The sequence below is a fragment of the Chinchilla lanigera genome, unplaced genomic scaffold (assembly GCF_000276665.1).
Source record: "Chinchilla lanigera isolate Chin_1 unplaced genomic scaffold, ChiLan1.0 scaffold00001, whole genome shotgun sequence".
NCBI lineage: Eukaryota > Metazoa > Chordata > Mammalia > Rodentia > Chinchillidae > Chinchilla > Chinchilla lanigera.
This window is the reverse complement of record NW_004955402.1, coordinates 344,175-371,828: the sequence shown is the minus strand read 5'-3', so window position 1 is coordinate 371,828 and position 27,654 is coordinate 344,175. Positions and strand designations below refer to the sequence as shown.

The window sequence follows — 27,654 nt, the reverse complement described above, 5'->3', positions numbered from 1 at the left end:
AACCTGCAGAGCACCATGTTCCAGAATGGCAGCAGTGCAAAAAATTTATTCCTCAGAAATGAAGTCAGAATGCCCAGTGATCCAGGCACTTGACCCCTACAGCCAGGAGAAAGAAAAGCCTGGTTATTATTACTCCAGCTAGCAGCGGACCTTGGCATCATCTATGTGGCACTGGTTTTACGTGCACACAAAATGCAAAAGTTATGGGGTTAAAAAGGCTTCCACCTCAATTTCAGAAGGCTTGGGAGGCCAGGCACTGTGGCTCTGAGAGGGCAGTGTGTGAAGCTGTGAGTGAGAAGCCAAAGGTGCAGTGGAAACCCCAGATGTTTGAAAAAGCCAGAAGCATAAACAGTCTAAGGAAAGCTGCAAGGAGGGAGCAAAATGGGCCTAAAAAAAAGCTGTGGGAGCTATAACCACTAACAGTGCCATAGCAGTGGAGCCATCCAAGCCCTTTGGTGCTCACAATTTGCCACAGATTGCTTTAGATGCTGCACATAGAACTACAGGACTTAATGTTTGCCCTGCTGGATTTTGGACTTGCTTTGGTCCCACTCTCATTTGTAACTTTCAGAATAAAAATGTTTTGTGCCACTGAATGTTGGAAGTGTGTAACTGTTTGTACAGGGGCTTGCAGCTAAGAGTTTGTCATACATTTTGGAGGAGACTTGGCACTTCTTGGACTTTTCAGCAATGTTGAAACTTAGGACTGTGGCAATTCTTACAGATGGACTAAATGCCTTTTGTATAAAGGGATAAGCATGAGTCTTTGAGGGGCCAGGAGCAAAATGTTATGGTTCTAAAGTAACATAATGTTGAAACTTAATGCGGGTTCTTAAGCCCTGTTAAACCTGTTATAATGTTCAAGTTGGAAAATGATAAGAATAATGCCTTTTTAACCCCATAACTCTTGCATTTTGCATGCACCTAAAACCGGTGCCATGTAAATGATGCCAAGGTCTACTGCCAGCTGGAGTAGTAACCAGGCTTTTCTCTCTCCTGGCTGTAGGGGTCAAGTGCCTGGATCACTGGGCACTCTGACTCCGAAAATGATAAAAAAAAAGATAGTAGGGGGCTGGGGATTTAGCTCAGCGGCAAAAGCTCCTGCCTGGCAAGAGCAAGGTCGTGAGTTCGGTTCCCGGTACCGGAGAAAAACCAAAAAAAAAAAAAAAAAAAAAACCAAAAACAAAAAACAAACAAACAAAAAAGATAGTAATAATTTGTATCCAGAAACTGGTTTATAGAAATGTGTCTGGTTGCCAAGTTGATAAGGGGTAATGGTTGATATACTGTGTCAACTTCAGAAGTTTAGCTGTCTAACTCAGCAGGGGGCCAGGGTCCTTACTTTATAAACATCCTGAGCCTGTGGAAGAGGGCAGGGATATGGCATGGGCAGACAGCCAGCATACAATAGAAAGGGAGAAAGAGGCTTGGCTTCTCCCTACCCCCTTTTGCTCTTGTTGCTTTTTTGCTGTCTTCTGCCATCTTGAACTGTTGCCCTGTGCCATGCCACCCCACCTTGGAGCCAGTTGATTATGGACTAAAACCTCCACAAACTGTGAGCTAAATAAAACTTTTCTTCCTTAATTTTTGGGTATTGGGTATTTTGTCTTAGTAGTGAGAGAAAAGTAACCAAACAAATACTTACAGAAAAAGCAATTTCAACCTTTGGTTTACAGATATTCCTTGTTTAACAACCTATTTAAGGACTATTCAGACTTATAAGCAAGATTCACTGTTTAGACTTATGACCCATCTTTTTTATTGTACAGTTTTGAACATCTTATAGAGCCTCAATGTCTTTTTTGTACATTTTGTTTATATAGTAGTATAATTTTCACTGATTATTCTGTAAAGTACTATAGTTTTATGTTGTTACATGTAACAGTACCGCATGTATGAGGTATGCAAATAAAAGCAGACATCAAGATGGAGTTTCCTTTGACCATTTCTGTTGTGAATACTGTAATGTACGTACTATATACAATTCCTCATTTAGCAACCAGTTCATTTAATAACCTGGTTGTAGGAATGCAATTCAGTTGTTAAATGAAGAATGTCTGCAATAACTTTTTTTTGTGGCAGTACTGGGGATGGAATCAAGGCCCTCCTGCATGCATGCTAGGCATGTACTCTACCACTGGACTGTATCCCCAGTCCTTTTTATTTTGAGATAGAGGCTTGTTAAATTGTCCAGATTGGCCTCATATTTGTGAACATCCTGCATCAGCCTCCTGAGTAGATGAGGTTATAGGAATATACCACCACATCCAACAGGATTAGGAACTTCTAAGAATACCCAATTTATTCCCACTAGACAATATGCCCTGTGCAATATAAAAGGGAAAGGGAAACTATTTTAGGAGAAGTTATTTATTTATTTATTTATTTATTTATTTAATTTTAAAACAGGGTCTCACTAAGCTACCCAGTGTGGCGTTGAACTTCTGATCCTCCTGCCTCACCCTGCTGTGTAGCTGGGATTACAAACTTGCCCCACCACTTCTAGCTCCATATAGCAGATTTAAACACAGGCACTCTCAAGTGTTTTCAAAAAAAAACAAAAAAAACAAAAAACCCAAAAAACAGAAAGGTGAAATTTGCTTGTAACTTACCATTTAGTATCTGAATAAACACACTAAAACATGTTAACAGCATTCAGATGTGAAGATGTCCCATAAACATGAAGCTGTGCACTGAACTCTGCATCTGGAGATAAATCATGTTGCCAGACTAACAAGGAGTGAGGGCTTAAATCCCATTTCGAGATTCCCCAGCTCCCAGAAAGAGTTCAATCACAGACGATACATTTAAGAAGTAGCCAAATATAAAGGCCATATGTAGCAGTATAAACACTTTTTTCCCTTTAAACTATTCTCTAAACTTGGCCAAACTAAGCATTTGATACAAAAACCCTGCCAAATACCCAGGCACGGTGACACACACTTGTAATCCCAGCATTCTGGGAGGCTGAGGCAGAAAGGTTGAAAGTTCAAGCCCAGGCTGGACAATTTAGCAATTTAGCAAGACCTTATCTCAAGATAAAAAGTGGAAAAAGGGCTGGGGATTTAGTTCAGTGCAAAGACCCAAGTCCCATAGTACAGAAAAACAAATCCCTGCCACACAGCAGGGATTGGGCAGGACAGCTATGGGCTACATAGCAAAGACTCTAACCATCCCTTGTAGCAGGGGGATATTTAAAGAGGATATTTCCTCCTCCAAACCAATCCAAGGGTCAGAACTGAAGTAAAAGTTGTTAATGCAAAATATACCCCCAGTCCCAGTAACTTTCCTCTCTGGCAATTGCTGAATTTCATTTCAAGCAGGTTTTCTGTTTGATTTCATTTTTTTGAGACAGGATCTCACTATGTAACCCGGGCTGGCCTCAAGCTTGAAATCCTCCTGCCTCAGCCTCCCAAATGCTGGGATTACAGACATGTATGACCATGCCTGGCTAAAGCAGAAAATTTAACAGCAAACTTGCTATTAACATATTCCTGCTAGCTCGAGCCACCCAGCAGCAAGACATAAATTACAGTCCTATTGGGAACATGTTAAAACAATTAAGTGCCTGAGCAAGGTCATCTTCCTTCACTATAAGAGAAATCACAGTGGTCACAATTTTAAGATTTGCTCCATAATGAATCAACAATAACTCAGATGAAGGTGCTGGGAAACCACAAAGATATGCTGAGTGCCACACTTCCTGTGCAGCGACTGCCCTCCCTGTGGCAGCCTGGCACCATGGGGTTACCTAAACCTCCAGGGGCTGGACAACCTCACACTTGAGTCACTCTTCTTCCAAAAGTCAGCTAAAGCAGCAAAAAATTATTTTAAAAATCTCAATGTTCTAGTGATCATTATCAACATACCCACTTGGAAAGTTCTATGGCCATGATTTGCTTTAAAAATGTGACTCTGACATGCTGCAGATAAAAACTCGAAGGCTTTGTTTTTCATTTATGTATAACCAATGCGTCTAATTTGCATACACAAGACTGAATTTTTATTCAACTTTCTTCATACAACGTCTCTATTTTAAATGGTAGGTAAGTGTTAGATGCTTTTTATAGAAAGCCTAAGTTCCCCTCCTATTCACAGGCAGCCTGGGGAGTGAGTGAAAGGTGGCTCCCCATGGACAAGTGAATGCATTAAACCTTGGTGAGTAACAGAAAGACTAGGACCCAGTGTCAATAGTGTGGCTGTGGGTAGGTCATACCAAGTGCCCACTTATCCAAGTGCCAACTGCCTTGCCTGCACACAATACAGCTGGTGGGAAACAGTAGCACGAGTGTGACCCTGCAGGCTTGGGAAGACAGCCCTGGTTTGAAAGACATTATCCACTGCTTATTGCTTCTACAATGCAAGATTCTTATGCTGGGTTCACTTCCTTTTAAAAAAACACTGATTTTTCTAGTGATATTTAACTTTAAAAAGGTATCTTAATTCTGTAACCCGCAGAGAACTGGTATTTTTTGGCAGCTAACCAAAAAATTATTTAGAAGCATGTATCTTTGCCCAAAGTCTCCAGGGGGTTAAAGCATAGGAAATGCCTGTAAGTTGTGTTATATAAGGCACCCTATTCCACTTTTTTCTTAAAGGAAACTTTTTCTTTGGTTTCTTGCAATTTTTCTGTGAGTCTGCCCTTGGTTTCCTCCATCTTCTCCGTGATGAGCTCCTTGGTCTCTTCCATCCTGTCCTGCAAATACTCCTTGACTGGTGGTGGGGTCGACATGTAGCCACGACCACGCAGATACTTCACCATGAAGGACGTTCCTCCCAAGGTCACCGTGTAGCGGGCAGGCGTTGCAATCTTTAAAAGAAAGCAACCAGGCAGATCAACGTGTGATTATGACTAAAATTAAGCTGGAGTTTAGTACTGAGCAATACCCAGTCAGTGTAAATGCTTCACTGTCTCACGGGGGGGGGGCTCTCTCCTGTGTACATTCTGTGAATGTCTGTCCCCGCACAACCTGGCCCAGATGCGCCCTCGGCCACATGTGAATGAGGCTTGGGACAGGATGATCAGCATCTCCTACTGCCCCACCGGCCCCAGGGCCCGCTTCTCTCACCTCACCTCTGACAAACCCCAAACCGGCTTTGACGGAGGAAGCAGGACATTGCTGTGCCTGCTGTCCCTGTTAGAACATGCGTTTCTGTAAGCACACGGGGCAGCCCACGTGTCCCTAGATGGGTATCAGTGTGGCAGCCTGCCTCCGTTCATAGCCTCACACCCACCCCAGGCCCAGTGCAAACACATGGGAGGAGGGCAGGATCCTGAGTTTCCAGGGGTTGTATGTAACCACAGAAACTCAGGTCTCAAGACCTGGTCTCAACGCCTGGGCCCGACAGAGCTGGGCTGTGGGCCACAGGAGGGTGGGCACAGGGGCAGGGTTGGTTACATCACCATCAGGCAGCCCAAGTATCACAGTTCACGTGTGCCCATTGTAGTAATTAGGAACTTGACGATTTATTAATTTAATACATTTTAATGTAGAATCACTCAACACTTACACTTTAACTATCTAGACAAAATTACAACCGAAGAGAGAATACACCAGCATTCCAGAGGATTCTACTTTTGAATAACACTATAAACTGTAATTCTAGGAATTTTTATACAACTGAAGTAAAATAAAATAACATCTAGGTTCCAAGCATTTTCTACTTGTTTTTTCTTTCTCAAATAGAAGCATCATAGGTCCTCATAAGACTTTTCTCTGTTGTAAAAAATGGCATTAACATGGCTAAATTCCACAGTTTATGAGTCTTCCCTTCTAAACTAAAGACTCACAGGTGTACAAACTTTATAACAACCGGGCCCAAGGAACACCACAAAAACCAATTTGTGTTTTATTAAACCTTACTACTTTACTTGGTAAGAAAAGATGAACTACTAGAAACAGTAAAATAAACATTAACTGTCACTAAGAAGTTGGGTGACATGAAGATCTGATTAAGCAAAACAAAACATCAACAGGGGAAACATCAAGAATGTGACATCTCGAGTTATTTTGAAAATATATGTCTGTTTGTTAATATGTTTTCCTTCTTTTATTTAAAAAAAAAAAGTCTTTAAAAAAGATAATAATAAAAAACAGAATGCGGCCATCACCTTGGCCACACACGCACAGTGTACCGTGGAGGATCAAGCACTGGCTATACACAAGATGCCGCCTCCTGAAGCCTCACTGTATCCACATTTGAAAATGTTACATGAAAGGTGCAATACAATATTTTAAGTTTAAAAACAAGCATTATGAGCTCATAAAAGTTCTTTGGGGAGTGAGCTGGCGGCACCCACCTTGAACATGGCATAAGCCGTCAGGGCATTTCCACTCTGGGAGTTTTTCAGGATATTCACAACACTGTCAGGTAACCCAATGAGCTCTAGAAAAGGAACGACATTCACTCCTCTAGGAAAGAAACAAAGAAAGTTTCAAATAAATAAGATTTTAAGGATAAATATCTTCAAGACATTACCATATTTTGTGCTGGTTATAGTTTATAAGCCAATCGTGTGTTACCGCACACTTTCATTTCACTCTAAGAATATCTTACTTGAACAATAGTATACCCAGAGGCATCAATGTTAAGTTGTATCTTACCATCTTCATGAAGTATTAGTGTATTTAGAAACTAAGGCTCAGGCAGGAGGATCACAAGTTCAAGGACAGCCTGGGAAACTTAGACAGTCTGTCTCAAAATTAAAATAAAATAAAATAAAATAAAATAAAATGCTGGCACAGTCGTGCAAGGACATGAGTTTAATACCCAGTACCGGAGGAGGGAGGAGTAGAACCACTACAGCAAAATTAATAACCTTAAACTAAGAGAACAGGGTCAGAATAATTTATCTGACCTTTGTTTCCTTACCTCATACCACTTCCTTAGAATGCTCCAACTCATATTTCAAGACTTCAAATTTTTACTCCTGCCTTTAAAATTCACAACAGGGTAGACCATTACTGTAAAGCAGGGATATTTAAGTACAGTAAGTCCCTTATACCTCTGACACCAATATACAGTGTACACTGCTTTGCACTTCCTAGCATCCCCTCCATACCACCAGCTTTTCCTCTTCTTCCAGACATCCTGGGCTCTGACTGAGTACTGCACTACTGTACCATATCGAACTGTACAGCAGCACAACTGTGATGACGTCTGGCAGACACTTGAGCTACTTCTGCAATTTGCTTGCATCTGTGAATGTTCCTAATGTGAGGTCTGTTCAGCTATGAAAATTTGCAACTCAAATGTTCGTACATCAAGGATTACTGTACCACTGATAGTGTGCTATTATGCAGGAATAAATGGCTCTGTGGACCTGATAAATCTTCAGTTATTCTAAAAGGCTGCTTCTATTGTTAGACTTAGGTGGGTAAAGAACAGTTAGGATAAATTGCAATAAATTCTTGGAGGGAGGGAGGGCTGGCATAAGTCTCTGAGCTAAGCTAGGCTGGAAGTCCAACTTCAGCTTCCTGCCTGACAACACTGTGCTACCCCTGCCACTGTGGGAGAGCTTACCATCCTTGCTCACCGTAAGTTTTACAGCCCCTGTGACCCCTCCACACCTCAATCTGCACAAAGACTTCACCTACACAGTACCATCAGCCCATCAGGAAACTTAACACACAATCATTACATTAAAACTTCCTGTGACTTCTCTACTGTGCCCTCTCCCTAGAAGCAATTTTCTGCTGCCTGTGGGGCTGAGGCAACTCTGGATGTGCTCTTGAGGTATCCTGGCAGCTCCTGGCCCAGGTGGGCTTATCTGGTGGCTTCCTCGTCACAGACTCCATGAATGTTTTCCCACACGGTAGTGACACCTGGGGCTGTGTCCTAGCACTGACTTGGCACTGGCTTGATGCTTCATGGTGGGAGCACCACACATCCCTCTACCCCATTCCCGGTGTTCCTGCGTGTCCCTTGGCCATGGGAGGCCTCAGGTAGCTCTACTGTGACTGGGTCTTTCCTTTGTCATTCAGAAAGGCAATTGCCTAGACTCATAATCATGACAGATTTAAACTTTTAATTTATTTTTAGTATTAAAAAATGATTTGGTCAACTGGGGAAAAGGAGTCCCAGATTTCACCAAAATAATTAGCAGTCAGAGATACTGATAATCACAAAGAAAGGACCATGGACCATTAAAGTTATCTATCATCAAAAGGGAGAGGACAACAGAACAGTATGAGGAACTTTTAAAGAGGTAAATTTTTTAAAAAAAATCATGTATAAGCCTAATCTGGTTTTGTTGATCAGTACTTTCAATCTTTGCTCTCTTTAGAGGTAACAAAATCCAACTGTGACTTAGTTACTGCTCAGCCTTTCCACAATCTCATCAAGCTACTGATAACGCTGTATAGCAGAATCCTTCCTTAACATGCCAATTTCATTTTCCAGCACACCTGTGATCCTGCCTCAGCCTATGGAGTGTTGGGATGACAGGTGTGCAAAGTATTTATATCCAGTGAGCACTACTCTGCCATGAATTGTTTCCTAGTTCCAACTAAGCCCACTGTATGAAATCTACATTTAATAGCATCAAGAAAAATGAAATATTTAGGAGCTAACTAAGGGAATAGAAGACCTCTACAATAAAAATTATAGTATCCTGAAAAAGGAGATCGAAGAGGATATCAGAAAATTGTAAGATATCCCTTGTTCTAGGATAGGCAAAAACAATATAGTGAAAATGACCGTATTTCCAAAACTGTTATACAGGTTTAATGCAATCCCAATCAAAATGACAGTACCATTCCTCACAGAACTAGAGAAAACAATCCTAAAGTTCATATATAACCAGAAGGGACCTAGAATAGCAAAAGCAATGCAGGGGAACAAAGCTACAATGATAAAAACAGGATGGTATTGGCAGTGTGAGAAATCCAAGGTAGAAATACAGAGTGGAATCAGGGAGAGATGTTAGGAGTAGGAAGAACAGGTTTGTGGTTAGCGACAATGAAAGATTTTTTAAAAATAGCAAAGGACTACAAAACAATGCAACAGCTGCTAGATGATGCAAAGAAGAATAATGTAAGATTCATCAGAGTCAATGAAAAAGCAGGAGACAGTGCAAATGGCATGAAAAACCTGTTCATATCAGTAATTAAAACTAGACCCACATCTTTCACCATGCACTAAATTACAATCTACATGCATCAAAGATATCTGTATGTTAGAACAGAAACATTAAATCTCCTGGGCAGAACAGGTAGAATGCTTGAAGACTTTGGTATAGGCAAAGACTTCATGAACAAAACTCCAATTGCACGGGAACTATCATAAGGAATCAACACCTAGGCTCTCATATTAAAAAGCTTTTGCACAGCAAAAGAAACTACCAACAGAGTGAAAAGACAACCTACAGTGTGGGAAAAATTTTTTGTCACTTTTCCTCAGACAAAGGACCATTATCTAGAATATATAAAGAACTTAAAAAAAAGGAACCCTCCCAATTTAAAAAACCAATTCAAAAATGAACATCTGAAAACAATAGGCACTTCTTAGATGAAGAAGTACAAAGGGCAAGTAAATATATGAAAAATGTTCAAAATCACTGGCCATTGGATAAATGCAAATTAAAACAATGCTGAGGTTCCATTTTACTGCAGAAAGAATGCCTATTATCAAGAAATCAACCAATAATAAATGCTGGCTTGGCTGTAGGGAAAAAGGAACCCTTCTCCACTGTTGGTGGGAGTGTAGACTGGTGCAACCACTGTGGAAATCAGTCTGGAGATTCATCAACAGACTAGGACTACAGGTTCCATTTAACATAGCTATTCTCTTTCTTGGTGTTACGGTTTGTGTCTGTGTGTCCCTCTAAAGCCTCATGCGGCCATGGGGCAGGTTTTTAGAGTTTGATTGATTACGGGTGTGAGAGCTACACCCACCCTGGGGTGGACAGTTTGCATATGTAAGGGAGAGGAAGAGGCTGCTTGAGGCCATTCCTCCCTTGTGTGTGTTTGTTGATTCAGCTGTGTTCTGCCGCCATGAGCTGTAGCCTTCTGCCATGTGCCAGTCTGCCTTCTAATCTGCCAAGTATGGACTGAAACCTCCACAAACTATAAGCAAAATAAACCTTTCCTTCCTTAATTTTGGATGTTAGGTATTTTGTCTCAGCAACGAGAGAAAAGTAACCAAGACACTTGGTGTCTAAAAACATCATACCACAGTGATATATGCACACCCATGCTTATAGCAGCAGAGTTTGTAATAGCTAAATCCTGGAAATAGCCCAAATGCCCATCAACCAATGAATGGATAAATATGATGTGTTTTTAAAAAATACAATGGAGTACTACTTTGTCATAAAGAAGGATAAACTTGAGACATTTCTAGGTAAATGAATGCACCTTGAGACCATACTATTAAGTGAGATAAACTGGACACACATGTGTAAATACTGTGTTGTTCCTCTGGTGGTGTTTTTCTGAAAGTGTAAATAAGGACCAAAATGTATAATAGATATTGTAAAATAGGAAGAAAATGTTCAAATGGGGAGTGGAACTAGGGAGAGGTGAGGGGGAAAGGAAGGGAAAAGAAGAAAATGAGAAAAGAAGGAAAAATGGAAACAAAGCTTTTGTAAATAAGGAGGGGAAGAGGAGTTGAAGGGAGGGTAAGGGAATGGGGAAAAAAGAGAATCAAGTTGTATCACGTACAGGTACAAATCCTTGTGACGAATGTGATCATTATGTATACTTACAATCTATCAATAAACTTAATTAAAAAAACACTAAGGGCATTTCAAAAGTCTTTTATAAATATCAAACATATCCTAAAGCGATTCCATGACATACACCCTGCATCTTCCATAGAGAGGCACACTTCCTAAAGACAAAACACAGCAAATGACACAATGAGTAAAAGAGCAGAATGGAGAAATGGAGAGAAGTGAGCAGCTCAGAGTGCACCAGGTAAGATGAGACTGTGTACACAAATCTCCAGGAGCCTATGCTTCCTAAGACAAGCACCGTCTCCAACCACCATTCTGGGAAGTGAAAAAACTTCTGCCTGGATAAGCTTTACAGACAACTGTTCTAGTCCATTAATGCCTTCATCTCAAGGCATTCAGTATCATCCATGAATAGCAATGCATTCTGGAAAGTATGACAGCAGTGAACTCAGAGGAAGAGCTGACTGAAGGGGCCGAGTACGGCTTGGGCAGAGCACTGGTGCCGCTGCTCCTAAGCAAGGTGGATGCATTACTTACCTAGAGGAAGGAACTGTATTTAAAAGTGAGGTATTTAGAAACTTTATGTTCCACAGCACTGGGGATCAGGCCACCAGGCAAATTTGGAAGGCCTGACCTTAAAGTCATGAAGTGAGGAGTATCAAAGCACAAGACTGCAACCTGTTCATTTTTGTGTTTTCCTGATAGCAGCCAGGCTCTGCCAAAAGGTACCTTATGAATTTCCCACCCTAGTCAATCATATAGCAAAACAGCTACTTGCTTACATTTGTAAGCTCTTAAGAAATGTGTAAGTACAAAATCTGTGGTGCTGGTTAGTTTCCAAGATCAGCACTTCATCTCCGTGGTCCTTGTACCTGTGAACGAGCTAACAAGGTTTTCAGCCCAGTCTCCACCTCCCACCCTCAAGCTCTTTCCAATTCCTCTGGCCTAGACTGTCTTCTCACTCATCAAGTGGGAAACACTATACTACGTGCTTCATACGGTCACTGAGGGTTAAATGAGGCGACACACAGTTTAGCACAATTCCCTTCCACACTAAGCTAGTGTTAGCTGTTCACCTTAAAACACAAAAAATAGCTTCAGAGAGTAGTTGTCCTCCATTAAAGAAAGACACAGAAGCATTTAAAAAAACTTAAAGCTTTCAACCAGCAGAACAATGAAGGAGATTAACACTGATAAACAAAAGTGGCCAAAGAAGCAAAAACTTACTTTATGGCTGCATAATAAAAAGTTCCAAACCAAACACCAGAAGTTATTAGATGCACAGGAATCAAAACCTTCCCATATTGTCTAAATGTCTTCTTAAATCGCTGATAAAGACTAATAGATTTGTCTTGTAAAGGATCAGGCTCTTCCTTTTTTTCTGAAGGTGTTCCCTGGGTGGTGCTGGATGATAAGCCCCTGGTAGATGAAACATCCCACACCCATCGTTCGTGGTGAAGAACCCCAGGCTGGGGAGGCTGTGTGGCTAATGGCTTTCGTTCCTCTGCCAGGCACTGGGCAGCAGGTAAGCGCAGCAACCGCTCCTGAGGGCTGTGTGCCCAAACTGCTCTGGACTTGGCATACTGCAAAAGCAATGGTCCCTTCATGTGCTGATGCTGTCCAAACAGCCCAGCTGTCTGTGACTCCAGGCATGTCCTGTGTGCCAGCCAAGACACAGTCCGTAGTACGTTCCACTGCATTTTGAAGGATGGAGATGAGTTGCACCTTCTACAGAGACTAAGTTTGGAAAAGAAAAAGTATGTTATACATAGGTTCCCATTTTAAACCAATCCACTTAAATATTAATCATCGACTGCTAGGATGTAAAAAGACAATACTGCTACCTACTGCACAGGAAATGTTAAGGTACAGTCTTCAGGCACTATAACTTTTAAATTTCATTAACATGCATCCTTTAAATAGGACATAGTAAACTGTCCTGCAGACATTATGAAGGCTGGTGTTTACAGGCTCACTTGGAAGCCGTACAGCACAAGACCTGGGACTGGGTGTTGTGGCCACACAACCCCACATGACTCCCTCTCAGACTCTACCCCAGGCCTACTGCAGTGAGGACTTTGGCCCAGGGATGTCACAGGAATCACATGAAACTGTGATGTGATGCACCAGATGTGCCTGGATGTACCAGAGCTCCTGGAAATCAGTCCCCATCACACAAGTCCAGGTGTGATGGGAAGTTACATCAGTACCACCTAGCCTAGGATGTCTTGCAAGTAAGTGACATAAAGCTATAAATCACACTTTACTGGAGGCTGAGATGAGACAGCTTAGGGTTTATCTTTTTTTCCCCTTATATCATGGGTGAAGAGAAAAAAAGCACATACCAATGCTTTATTATTTGATTTGACATCCATGGAATTAAGAATTATAAGATACATTAAATAATCTCATATATACAAAAACAATTTTTCCCAAGTAAGGCAGTGAAGTGCAATTGTGAAAGACCATGGCCTTTGAAATCAGACATGCTCAGCTGAGCCAACAGCATTATCCTGTGCAAAGTACTCAGCTTCTCCGGACTCAGCCTCCCCACAGAAGATACTCCTAAATACGCCTTGTTCCTTGCCTCCAACCTGTGCCCTACCAGCCCCCTCACTACAGTACTTCTAACACATTGAGAATAGATGATCTTGTTTTCAAATTGTAAAATAAGGGTCAGATTTGAATTAGCACTCCAGTAAATAGATATCTTATTTTGCCAAGACTCATTTTCTGGGGAACAGAGTTGACTAGAAACGTGAAAACTGTTGTAGACTGCTATGATGAGAACTAAAGTCAGTAAAGAATCCAAACAGTTATTATTGTAGACAGGATACCAGTCTTTTTTTCAGATGGTATAAGGAAACAGCAGTACACTATAGAAAGGTGGAGAAAGGTTTTTATTTGGCTAGCCTGGCTCAAAGAGGCTCTCACCTCAGAAATTCTAAGCCACAAAGATAGTGTCACAAGGTTTTTTACTAAATTTGTGGCAAGAAAACAAGCCCAAAACAAAGGCAGATGTATTAAAAAATGGTAGAACTCTAAATTTGGCCAGTCTTATGCAGGTAGGGAATCTAACCTAAAATGAGGGAGGGTGGGCAGGCTTCGCCCCCACACTGGCATATCAAAGTGTGGCTGTGGCTGAAGAGGGGTTGGGGAGTGTGCTTGGCCAGGGCAGAAACTATTGCGCTCCTTGGAGACAGAGGACAGCCCTTTAAAATAAACCAATTTTTCTTCATTATAACCACATAGGAAAGCTCCTGGATTCATGTAGCAAGAATGAATTAAATTTGAAAGAACTGAGAAAGCCACAGGGGGAAAATGATGAGGCTCTTTATGATTTTTACAAAACTGAGCCTCTCGTTACTGTGTGCAAGAACACCGGTGAAGGTTGCCTGTGTTCTCATCTGTATGCCTGCATCTACGCATCTTCTGAGCCTATGCCAATGGGGCAGGACATCAGTTACCTCAGTTGGGATTATTTCCTCAAATCTGTCAAATATGAAGTTTAGCTGCCTTTTTTCACAGTAAAATTCCTTTCCAACATTTTGCTGAGTTTTGGTCTCTGGTGGGATTTACTCTGAAAGTCTCCTCCAGCTACACTATCAGATCCAGGGAGTCCTGGAGCTGGTTTTTCCCACTGTAGTGGGAAAATTTTAAAACTACAGCCTCTCAATTGGTCCATCAGACTCAACCGGCCTTGACTACACAGCTGCAGCTCAGAGATAAAACAGACTTAGCCCTATCCAACACATCGCTCAATGGCCTACAAAAATATTCTGTCTTGCTGGCTTACTTCAAGGACTATTCATCTGGGGCAGACTAGCTTTGTCAAGGTCACATTAAATCTTGCTTGCTTGCCTGGGACCCTGATCTGCCTCCTGATGACTGCCTCCAATTGAGACACTGTCAGACACATTTGCCTGGCAATGTATGACTCAATATATGTAACCAATTGTAAACTAACCCTTTATCAACTTTGCCTTCCTGCTTACAAAAATGTATATAAGTTGCTGTTTTACTTTAGGCCAGTGTTGATGATTTGGACCCAGCCCGCTGGTGTTAATAAAAGCTGCCTTCCAAATTCCTGGTGCAAAGCGTTTTTCATCCAGTTTGCTACAGCAACAGCAACCAGTGTTTTCTGAACCTACAATGGATTTTTCCCTGAAGCCTTTTTCTTTTACAGGACAGTATTCCAGGTGTGGAAGTTCCAGGAGTCTCTCAGGTACCTAGATTATCAGGTGTTTGTGTGTCTGAATAAAATAAAGAAAAAGGATATTTAAAAAGTTTCTTTCTCAGTTTCCAATTTGCATTTTCTCTTTGGTTCCCAACTATCCCCTCCTAATTTTGAAAAAAAAATTTTTGTCTTCTTCACTTCTTATTGCCTATTTTTAAAAACACCTTTGAGGTCACCCTTTTAAGGTATGAAAACCAATGAGTTTTGGTGTATTTATAGCTGTGCAACGTCACTACAATGGAAGGTCAGGGCATTTCTATCACCAAAAGAGGAAACTCTACATCCATTAACAGCCACTCCCATCCCCTACTCCCAGCCCCCAAAACTACCCATCTATTCCATTTGTCTCCCTGTTTATTCTGGGTACCTCATCTAACAGGCACCACTTGGTCTCTGAGGCTGGCTTCTTCCTTTGATGACCACTCAAGGGTCATCCTTCTTAACTCGTGGGCAACACCTCTGTTCTTTTAGAAACCTCCAGGCCACTGGCCTCCAAAGTGAGCATCAGAATCATGGGAAGAGGAGAAACCTGAGGGGTATGAAGTAGCTTTAAAATACAGATTCCTGGGCATCATCCAATCTAATAAGTCAATCTCCAGTATCTGGAAGTCATTGTTCTGGTTGATCAGAGGCAGTACAGTGACAATGCTGTGTATTCTAAGTACCTGCCCCACACATGAAGTTCACAGCGCTATCTGAAGGTGACTGGTGAATGCGACATGAAATGCACATTGGAGTGAATGTAGTACCTACCCTTGGCAACAGAAAGGATTAAAACCTTTAACAAAGGAACTTCAGTTAAAGACATCCTCCATAAGTAGTCCTAAGCAATAAAGCTTTGTTTTCCTTATTATTATTTTTCTTGTGGGGGGACATATTTGCAGTACATGATGATTACATTTGTTGGGGGGCAGTTTTTGCAACAAACCTTTTGAGCTAAGGTCCATTCATTCCTGCTATCTTCTCTCAAAGACATGCATAAGCTACCTTATCTCTTTATCTGAAGCTAAAGGCCTTGTAGGAACTTCAATGGCAGACAGATAATTTCACTCAACAGGTGCTTCCTCAAGTTCTGCGAAGTGCTAAATGATCCAGGAAAAAGAAATTCACCAGCTTGGCCCACCCCATTGGCCCTCCTATACCATAGACCTTATCAAAAGGATGGTGAAGAGATGAAACCAAGTTGCTTCCCCTCTACAGCAGCTTGTAGGGGGGTTGGGAGTGGTTCTTGCACCAAATAGTCCTTCTGTGGATTCTCTGCGTGGTGTTCCCCAGCTCTAATGTTATCTACCTGGAGACAAAGTCAGACCCCACCCCCAGGTTACAGAACTCAGAGAACATGTGTGCTCGCTTGTAAGAAGAACATTACAGAGAATACAGAAGTATGGCCAGATGGGACAGGGCACAGAGAGATAATGCAGATCTTTACATCTGCTGTATCACTTCTAGCCATCTTCATCTTCAGCTCATTCTCCTTTCTTGTGAAAAACAAACCAGGCTCCTGGCCTCCTAGAGTTGGTATCTGTATATCCTGTCACTTCTTTTGGGCTCAAAAAAAGGGGGTAGATGGGTGTTGCTACGTACTCAGCCAAAAAAGTTTAAGTATTCTTTTACAGCATCAGTTACAGGCCCACCTTGAGGCTGTGGGCAGCCTCATCCTAAGTAACTGCATCGGCATAAACTCAGGAGTTATCGAAGAGGCTTATTATTAATACCAAAATATATGTCCTGCACTCATGAAATTCCTGGAATTTTAGGAGCTCATTAACAGGAACCAAGGATAAGGACAAAAATATATTTCCTATTCTACCCAAAGAGTGAAATCTTGGGAAAACAAGATATTGGGTGTGTGTGTGTGTGTGTGTGCACGCTGGGGGTTCTGGCTATCTTTGTGTTACTGATTTCCAGTTTGAGAACAGTTTGCATAATTTCCATTCTTTAAAATTTGCTAAGGTTTGTTTTATGGACCAGAATGTGCTCTGTCTTGTTGAATACTCCAAGTAAACTTCTACAAATGACAATTAGAACAAGTTGATCATGGTGCTGTTTCATTCTATTATCTCCTTATTGACTGCCCAGAGTTGAAATTTCTGATAATTTGTCTTTTTTCTCTTTGTTCTGTCAGGTTTCACATTATCTGTTTTGGTCCTGTTAAGTAAATACATATGTACAACTATCTTTTTAAAAACATCACTATGTTATTGTCAAGAGAGAAAATTACAATAAAGCTTAGCTTCTAGAGTGATTCTGGAGCACTGAGCAGAAGAAGCTGGTTTTAAGACAGAAAAGGGGTGAGCAAAGCAGGAACAGAACAAAGGCAGACTAGCTGATCCACAGTTACTGTCCCTGCAAGGATAAGTTGGAGCGCCTTTATCATGTGGGCTAAAACTGGATTGTTTGGGGCTATGGCTATGTAGGGAAGTTTTAAATTTATTGTTTTCTCCCTGAAGATTTGGTAATTTTAAAATCTATACATAGATCAACAATAGACAGATTAACAGGGAAAAAAACCATAACACATTTGTTAATGTGCCTAAGTATGGGAGCAATACATAGAGTAAGAGACTCAAAGGGAGGAAATAAATGAAAATGTAACTTGCCAAAACCAAAACCTAGTTCTTTGGGGGAAAAAAGTGAACAAAATGGACAGATCTCTAGCCAGGATAAGAAAGAAAACAAACTGCAAACATTAAAAAGGAATGGCCTAACTACTGCTTCCATAGATAGTAAACTGATAAACAAATACTATGACTGACACAGGAGAGTAAGTGGCTGGGCAAGTAGGCATGATCTATTAATTACAAGATCCTGGAACACAAGCCCAGAGCAGTTTCCAAAGCACTGGATGTGGACTTCTCACGAGAAGCCCGAGAAGCTGGATAAGAAACACTCTACCATTTTGAAAATAAACCAATAACCCACAACTGATTAACTTGTTCTCTTACTCTTATATACTTAGATTGCTTGAAATTTTAACACACTATAAATATCATCCTCATCCATAAAAACTTCCCACATCCTTAAGTCTTGAAGAAATTCCTATAATTAGTAGGTTACTGGACATATTATTTGGACAGGTACTGGAAATCAAACTCAGGGCCTCACATTTGCCAGGCAGGCACTGTGCCACTGAGCTATATATCCCTGACCTTGAATATATTATTAAGGTGCTTCATACAAAATTATCTAGCTCTAATTCTGATTGGACAGATATAGCCTCAGAGTATGGAGACCCAGGAAATGTCACGCATATCTATGGTTATTCTAATACACTTGCACCTAGATCCCCTCAAAAGTTCAGCACCTTCTCGTGGATGACAAACTGGGCTGTCACCTCATGTTGGGGTCAGATTTCTTATCATGGCTGGGTTACCTGCATGAAAAGTTATTCATATTATATCTTCCATATTCTGAATGAAAAGGTCAAACACCAAAATTGCACAGAATCACTGGATAATGAAAATATTTTATAAGGTGTGTCATACCAACATATTTTTTTCCTTAATGTGACATCTGACAGCTATCAGGCAAATACTGCATCTCTGTATCAAATTCCTCTTATTTTAACAAATGACCCCAGTTGCCATGCAGCGTACCTAGAAGCTCAAACTACTACAAAACTTTTAGTACTGCAAATGGTAAAGAAGAGCTACTATAACCCACATTTATGTTAAAAACCAAATATCATATTTTATCCAGTTTACTTGGCTCAAGAAGTTATAAAGGCAATTTAAAAGAATGGGGGATCTCTAAGTTATAAGGCTCCCTTCAAAACAAGTGTTTATAAATAAGACCTTCCATATGACCCAGCTATATCCCTTCTAGGGATCTTCCTCAAAGAGCTATAGACATCATACTATAGTGACACATGCATTCCAATGCTTATAGCAACAAAATTTATAATAGCTAATTGCTGGGAGCAGCCTGTACAGTGGGTCCTTGAGTTATGACCAGCATTTTAGACTTGAGTTAGGACACGAACGCTAACTGCTTGTGTAGCTGTAAACAATGATTTGAGATGCAAGTGTATGCGTCAGTCTAAGCTCAGATGTGTTTGTGGATGTGATTTTGGTCAGTGCATGATTACTGCTATCAAAATGGCCCCCCAAAAGCTAGAAAAGAAGCTAAGCAAGGAAGGGAAGGTAAAGAAAACAATCGCAATCAAAAAGAAATATATATCAATATATCAATTGATATATATATATCAATATATCATAAACAAAAAGAAAGAAATTGTGGAGAAATATGAGAGGGATGCTCCTATGACCAATCTCACAAAGACATATGTACCTCACAAAGACAATGTCTCACAAAGACATTGATATATATATATATATCAATATATCATAAACATAAGATATCATAAACAAAAGGAAATTGTGGAGAAATATGAGAGGGATGCTCCTATAACCAATCTCACGAAGACATCTGTACCAGTCAAAATCCACCATCTCGACAATTTTACAGAAAAAAGGTTTGTATAAGGAAGCTAGCTAGTGTTGAGAACCCTGAGTTTTCAACTGTCCCTGTGGTTGATGACATTGTCACCATAGCAGAGTCCACAGGCGTGCAGGTAAACGAACACTGGTGATGTTGAGGAACATTCAGAGGAACTGTCTACAGAGGAATTTAAGCAACTTTTGGCTGAGCAACAGAGAACGACAGCTGAGGATTTTTCTAAGAGGAGGAGGAGTATCAATAATCTGCAGCAAAACAGTTCTTCTGAAACAAAGGAAATCCTGCAAAAATGTACAGAGATACAAACATTTGTAGGAAAGACCCACCTAGACAGAGAAAAAGGCAATCACTGCATTCACTTGCTTAATGACGTCATGTCATACTACAGACAGTGTTAAACACAAGACAGAAACAGACAACTTCAGACAAGTTTTTAGTTGTGAAAAGGATGAGACCTAGTGAGCCAGAAAGAGTCCTAGCGGGCTACAGACTCTCTCAAGGAGAGACAGGGCACCAGAGAGCCAGATTCCTGATGTTCTCATGGAAGAGGACTCTCCTTCCCAATTATAACCAGCTTCCATTTTATCCTCCCTTCCTGCAAGCCAAAGATGTCAACTTGAATGGTGAGTACACTATGAAATCATTGTTTCTCGTAAACTAGGCACATTTTATAATTTTTTGGTGAATACACTAGAAAAATTATTGGTGTGTCTGGTAAATTACGCATATTACACAATGCTTTTATTATGAAAAGGTTAGTTAAGAGGTGATTTGGGAGGTTCAGAATGCATTATAGGTATTTCCATTATTTCTTATGGGTAAAACAGTCTTTACTTACAACCAACCTGAGTTACAAAAAGCCCTCATAAACGAGTTGAGTTTGTAAGTCAAGAGTGCAGTGTGTATCTATTAACACATGATTGGGTAAAGAAAATGTGGTACCTATATATAATGTCTTTTTGAGATAGGGTCTTTGCTATGCAGTTGAGGATCACTTTGAACTCACTCTGTAGCCTAGGCTGGTCTCAAACTCGCAAAGATCCTCCTGCCTCAGCCTCCTGAGTGCTGGGATTATAGGTGTGCACCACCATGCCTGTACCTATATATAATGGAATACTACTTGGCTATAAATTTGAGAGATCTGTAGAAAACGGATGCACATAGAAAGTATAATGCTGAGTGAAATAACTCAAACACACCAGTTTAAATACTCTCTTTAAAGTATCTCTCATTTGGGTGAGGCAAAATACAAAGAGTACAATAAAGGATGGATAGAAGGAGACAAGGGGATGGATTACTTGCAAATGGGAAGGAGTCCAGGAGAATGTGGGTCTGAGGAAAGTGGAGGGGAAGAAGAAATAATTAGAATAAAGATATGCCAGAGCTGGGCATGGTGGCACATGCCTGTAATTCCAGCACTCAGAAGCCTGAGGCAGGAGGATCCAAGTTCGGAACCAGCCTGGGCTACAAAGTGAGCTCAAGACCAGCCTGAACTGCATAGTGAGTCCCTTTCTCACTAATCACACACACACACACACACACACACACAGATATGCCATGTTCAGTGTTATGGTTTGTGTTTAGATGTCCCCCCAAAGCCTCATGTAGTCATGGGGTGGGCTTCTTGAGTTTTTGATTGATTCATGGTCCAGTGTTGGGATTATGGGTTTGAGTGCTATACCCACTCTGGGGAGGGTAGCTTGCATATAATATAGTGGAGGGAAAGAGGCTTGCTCTTGCTGCTCCTCCTTTTCACTCTTGCTGCTTTTGCTGATTTCTGTCACCATGAACTGTTGCCCTCTGCCATGTGCCACTCTGCCTTGGAGCCAGGTGAGTATGGACTGAAACCCCCACAATCTGTAGGCAAAATAAACCTTTCCTTCCTTAATTCTGGGCATCAGGTATTTTGTCTCAGCAACAAGAGAAAAGTAATTATGATATTCAGGAACCTAATAACCTAAATGAATGTAAATATTATATATCATAAACATAAGATTAACAATACCAAGACTTAGAGGAAGGAGGGAGCAAGGGGATTAAAACAGAATCAAGCTGTATTATGGTCATGTATCGACTCCCCAAGATGATCGTAAACTGCATGTACTGCAAACATGTACTAATTAAATAGCAAGAGACAGACTTTCTCTTAGGATTCATCTTGGGCAGCTACAGGCTACTTCCCATCTCTCCTGGCAGTATTCCCTACTTTCTGAGGACTCTCCTCTTGCCTTAATTTTTTTTCGGCTACTGCTGCACATGTGTAAGGCCCAGCTACCCTTTCACCTGGAGATGCTGAAATACCGCTACCACTGCTAATTCCCAGAGGAATAAACTCAGGCCCTGACAGCATATAAAATGCCTCAGACTTGTCAACATTTCAAACTGCTGCTCTGATTTACATGAATTCATGAAAATCACTTTTTTTTTTCCTAACTATATCAAGACAAAACATTCTGCAGTCACATTCAAAGATACGGACTGACTTCATATGACATTAAAGTACAGTTTTAGCTGTGACAAGAGAAGCTAAGTATTGACAGGTTCTGCTCTAAGCACTACATATGTATTATCTATTCCACACAATGACTCCAGGAGGAGATTAAAACACAGGGAGGTCTGATGCCTGAACTACACAGACAACCTGATGAACCGGATCCTAACACATGCAGCTTGCTCATGCTCCTGACCACTGAAATGACTGGTTGTTCTTCTGGCCACATTGTTTCTCAAGGGGGGTCAGTTATCCACAGAGGACGGCAAAAAGGGCCTGTGAGGGACTTACCCACAAGAGCCTGCCGAGGCTCGGAGCACCTGTCTTCAGCCACAGACACCTCAGCACTGTGGGACCTGCTGTAGCACATGGACCCTGTGGCAAAGCAGCTTGCCCAGCAACCTGGACCAGCTGTTGTGTTGGGCCCACGAAGAACTAGCAGCTTGTGAGGTTAACAGAGGGGCAGGAATAGCACACCCAAGTGAGGCGTTTGTCATCTACGAGATCTAAAGAGGCCCCTGTACTCTTTTTCCCTTGTAGCTGGGGATGTGCCTTACACACTTGAGCCCCCAGAAATTTCACTGAGGTGGAAACCCCACAGCTTCTGTTGGATTATTTCTTCCCTTTCTGATTTGCAAATGTTTTACCTGAAAGTCTGGAATAACTGTTACTTCTCACTTGCTAATCCAATCAGACACAACACAGACTTCATTCCATAGGCCAGAAAACCATGTGATAGGTCAGGTGGTTGGTGAGTATACCTTTACTAATGATATATTCCACAGAAATACCCACAGAGTATGGGGAATCACTGGTCCACTTGAGGTGAACCTGAGCTAAAAGAGTATCTGATCTCCATAAGCACTTACTACAAATGGTAGGCCACAGTGACATTTTGAGTCCCTAGAATTAGTGTAAATTCAGTGCTAGGGCTTAGTAATCCCTGAAAAGTCTGTTAATTTCTACAGGCTGGAGAAGGCTGGGAAAAAACGAACAGTAGGAATTTCTGGCAGTGTGGGGGTAAGAGGGGTTACTTCTTCATTCAAGGAGTTTTAGCTACGACTAGAAAATGACTGAGGGATCACAACTTCCTTTGTGTAATGCAAGTTAGACTTCTGTTTACTTGACTTAGAACCCTTCTGCTTGTACAGCTCAAATCAGAATCCAGGAGGTGCCCATCTATTCTCTCCTAGGCATGACTGACTAGGCAGTATCACAGGTTTCTGTGAGTCAGACTACCGGATTACTGCTTTGACTCCTACTCTTTGGTAATCAAGTGCTCCCACCTAGGAGCTTGTCACCCAAGACTGCCCAATTGCAGGTATACATCCACAGTTCAAGGGTAGCAATTCTCAGTATAATTTCTGACCAACAGAGAGGGGAAACAACAGAGCTTCTCATGGATGCTCACGAACATTTCTCAGTCACACCTTACATGATAAATCCACTAACTGTCCATTCTCCCTAAGCCTTTACATCCCTTCCTCTATAGTGCACCAAGGCTGGTCTGGTAGCTGGACTTCATGCTTCCATAAAGTCACATTATGCTTGAAGCTTCAGCCAACAACCAACCAATTAGGGGCCCTTCTAACTGCCTCCCCACATCCCCATATTATAACACTGAATCCAGAAGTTCTGGGCCAAATTCAGTAAACAGCCTGATCCAACTTCACGTTCCTTCCATCATTATCCCATGCCCTTATATCTATGTCCACATACATGCTCAAGATTTCTCTGTGCGTAAATTGAAAAAAAGGGGCTGGGGATTTAGCTCAGCAGCACAGTGCCTGCCTGGCAAGCACAAGGTCATGAGTTCGATTCCCAGTACCGGAAAAACAAAACAAAACAAAACAAAAATAAAATAAATTGAAAAAAATCATGCAGTGTTTTAGGAATGTAGCATACCTCCTCATGGATCATACTTTGTAGCTTATTCTTCAGGATCTGTGGGACTTGACTCCATTTATAAGACTAGAAACAAGGAGGGGTGTTGTGGGTAGGTTCTGGGAGAACCAGCAGTGTCCTGCAAGGAAACTACCTAAAGGTGGGCCATTCCAGCTTCCTCATAAAAGCAGGGTTAACTTTGTCCCACAGAAGGTGAAGGGCTGCTACTACTTGCAAAAAAGACTGAGCAGAATTTAGGGCTTAACATCCCCAACTTCATCAGGATCTTCCTAAATGTCCCCATTTCAAATTTGGGGACCCCATTTTCCCCAATCAATATCATTCTAACAGCTGATACCCTGTAAAGATGGAAATGCAACTTGCATTATATTAATTCAGCTACTTATAGGGGGAGATTCTGGTTTTTTTGTTTTGTTTTGTTTTGTTTTTTAGCAACCTCAGTTCTGAAGCTACAGGAGAGAAGTTTTTAGGATAGACATAGAAATTTTCAGACCATTTATGTGGCTCTTGAAGTGAGAATTTGAAGTCCTGAGCTCATCCTTTTCTTTCCTTCTTTACCAGGCACAGTGAGGAGCAACAAGCCAATCTCACTCTCCCCACTAGTTTTGATAAAAACCTCTAAATTATCAAATACATCATCACGTAGGCCTTTGCCTTCTACAAGCATTTCAGTTGGAGTATTCAGTGGAGTATTTTGCGTATCTCTACTGCCATATCACATCATGAACTATCAATGTCCTCTTTATTACTAGAAATAGTCATAGAGACTTTAAATGTACTTGGATTAGAGAATTAATTTCAGATACCATGGGACCAATCAGAAAATTCATTCTTATGATTCTCTAGAACCACTCTCAGTGCAAAAGTGGTATCAGTCAGGCTGGTCCAGGAATACCAAACCAGATATACAGACAGAGTGATGTAAATATACAGATAGGAAGATGTAGATATAAATACAAATACCTACAACTAAATCTAGATAGATATACAGGTTGTTTTTGAGGGTAAATTTCTTAAAGTCAACTGAGTATTGTAAGGCATAGCGGCACATGCTTGTAATCCCAGCACTTGGGAGGCTAAGGCAGGATTTCCATGAGTTCAAGGCCAGCCTTGAACATATTAAGTTCAAAGACAGTTCGAACTACATAGTGAGACCCTGTCTCAATAAACCAAAGAAAAAGTCAACTGAGTGTAGATGTTAGGCACATCTTCAAAATACCATCACAGCAACACCTCAATTAATATTTAGTTAATTAATTTTTGGTTTAATTCATATTTGGTTAAATTATTATGTACTATAGCATGGCCAACTTGACATATAAAATTAATTATGACACACTGCAAACTTACAAATTTCTCAATTAAATATTACTTTCAACTGTAGGAAGTACTTTTTAAAGAATTTTTTTTTCAAGGCTGGGGAATCAAACCTAGGGGCTTGGACATGCTACCACTGTCCTACTGAGCTATATTATTCCCAGTTCAGAAAAAAATTTAACAAGAATATTTCATCTAAAGAGACAACTTTAGTATGGAAAATATCAGAAACAGTAGGAAAAATCCTTCCTCCAAGCCTCTCTGAGGAACAAACATGACACAGACAGCTCTTTCCTGCCTCCATAGAGCTTCATCACTCTTAGGAAGTTCCAACATTGAATCTACATTTTAAAACAATTTTTATGTTTCAAAAATATGATCTTCAATTCTACCACTGAAGTTACACTTTAAAATTGCACCTCTGAGAGAAATGCTGTTTCTTATCAACATCTTGAAATAAATCTCATCTGTCAGTTTTCAAAATCCTTGATTTTTAAACCTTTTCTAGAGAGTCATTCATGCAATAAGTGCCTACTACATGCCAGGGAGTGTTCAAAGCACCTAAGTTATATCACTAAACAAAATGATGACCCTGCCTTGGCAGACCTCATGTTCTGGTAAGATAACATCCTTATCCTTATCTATATTTTTCCCTCTGAATATGAGTATGAAGAAATAACAAACTAGGCATGGTGTGCACACCTGTAATGTTAGGACAAGGGAGCCTGAGCAAGAGAACTGAGGATTAAAGCCTGCCTGAGATACATACTGTAGTACATAACAAGTTCCAGGCCAGCCTGGATTACATATCAAGATTCTCTCAAAAAAACGAGAACAAAACAAAACAAAGAAAGTGTAGTACCACAATATATCTTTGAGTATCTATGTCACAGGCAACTTCTAGCTCTGAAAACAGTCTTCTAATGGGAATTGTTTCATTATTAGCAGATTCTGGTCTCTGCAGCTTGAGTCCAAATCCCTGTCCTACCACTCAGCAATGCATGTCCTTGGCCAAGATACCTATTCTTCATCTGTAAAACAAACAAACCCTACTGGATTACGTGATAACTAAATGAATACAAACGTGCAAAGCACCTAGCTTGGCACATTCAAGGTACTACAGTGTTAGTTATTGTTATTATTTTATTTTTATTTATTTATTTAGGTACCAGGAATCAAACTCAGGACCTTGTGCTTGCCAGGCAAGCACTGAGCTATCTCCCCGGCCCACTGTTATTATTTTAATTCAATTTCTAGAAAATCAGAGATTTTTACATGACTCCTAGTTAAATTCTACAAAAGCTACAAAATGTGACTTCTATACATCCCATGTACAACATTAACTCATCATGAAGTTTGTATAAACACACAGTTAAAGAGGTTTCTAATCTGAGAAAAAGTTTTAAGGTCAAAATTAGATACATTTCCTCTAAAATTGCAACAGCAATTATTTCAAGAACCTTCAGCAACAGAACAAGCAAATATGGACAACGCCACCGGCCTAGTTCTAGTGCCTGACCATGTAATTGTTACCTCCAGTCTAGGACCTACACACGCCTTTGCAGTTGTCAATCATGAACTGAATTCTTAGCTTAGCTAGTCACATATCATAAAAAATACAAATAGTTATCGGAAATTGATGGTTCATCCTTATTTGTTAAGGGTAGTCTCTTTACGTGTTCAAAGTCATTATAAGGGGTCAATAACCTCAGAGGAGTTCACAATTTAGAAGTGACCAGACTGTGAGATACATGCTGCAAATGTCACCTTCCTCAAATAACTACGCCTACAAACAAAAATGCAACGCGGTAAAATACATTTTTAAAGGATCAGTTTTGGTAAAGAATTAATTTCAAAATGGACTGTAAACCTGTCACGGTTTTACACCGAAGGTGGCGAGGTGCTGAGGCCCAACAATGCTATCGCATACGCATCGTAAACACTCTCAATCCACAGGTCCAGCTCGACCGAGAGGGCGCGGGGCAGCCCAGCACCGTGCAGCTTTAGTTTCGGTACAGCAACGCCTCTGACTCCCCGGCGGAAATCGGGGGTGATGGACAAAGAGAGCGTGGCCTCCTCCTTCCAGCCACTGCGTGCCGAAGTTCAGCCACACAGACCACGCGGGGTGTTTGCCGCGAACAGGTGCAGGCTGCCCTTCCCTCCGAACCGGACAGAGAGCACAGCCTCCCGGGAGGCAGGCGTGGCACGACCTCCCAGCACAGCGCACCCCCTCGGCTGGCTCCCGAGGGCGAGGTTCGGGGCCGACAGCTGTCCCGGCCGGGGCCCAGTCCGCCCGCCTAATGACCTCCGCTCTGACAGCGCCCACCTCCGCTGAAGGTGCCCTCGGGCCTTCGGCCCCCACGCAGGTCGCGGTCCCGCTACCCCTCCAAAGTCCGGCTGCCACGCACCGCGAAGGGCACCCTTCCCACAGGGCTACCCGCCACCCACCCGCGGCCCAGCCACGCTCTCTCACCGCAGCTGCCCGCCAGCCGCGCCCACCAGCAACGTGCTCCCGCGCCCTGCTGCCCGCGCGAGGCACCACGGGACTCGTAGTCCCGGCGCGCGGGA

General features: G+C 41.4%; 1 protein-coding gene across 3 annotated transcripts; it reads right to left on the bottom strand.

The window, feature by feature from the left end:
- Positions 1 to 3,977: 3,977 nt before the first annotated feature.
- Positions 3,978 to 27,638, bottom strand: Fam210a (family with sequence similarity 210, member A). 3 transcript variants are annotated; one of them, XM_005372546.2, is made up of 4 exons: positions 27,560 to 27,638; positions 11,906 to 12,415; positions 6,302 to 6,413; positions 3,978 to 4,810 (listed from the first exon to the last, which is right to left on the bottom strand). In XM_005372546.2, the coding sequence occupies exons 2-4, from the start codon at positions 12,376 to 12,378 to the stop codon at positions 4,577 to 4,579; spliced, it is 819 nt and encodes a 272-aa protein (XP_005372603.1). In that variant the 5' UTR covers positions 12,379 to 12,415; positions 27,560 to 27,638; the 3' UTR covers positions 3,978 to 4,576. The 3 variants fall into 3 exon arrangements, with proteins under 3 accessions (XP_005372603.1, XP_005372605.1, XP_005372604.1); XM_005372548.2 differs by having other exon boundaries at positions 27,535 to 27,615; XM_005372547.2 differs by lacking the exon at positions 27,560 to 27,638 and adding an exon at positions 27,413 to 27,528.
- Between the last annotated feature and the right edge of the window lie 16 nt (positions 27,639 to 27,654).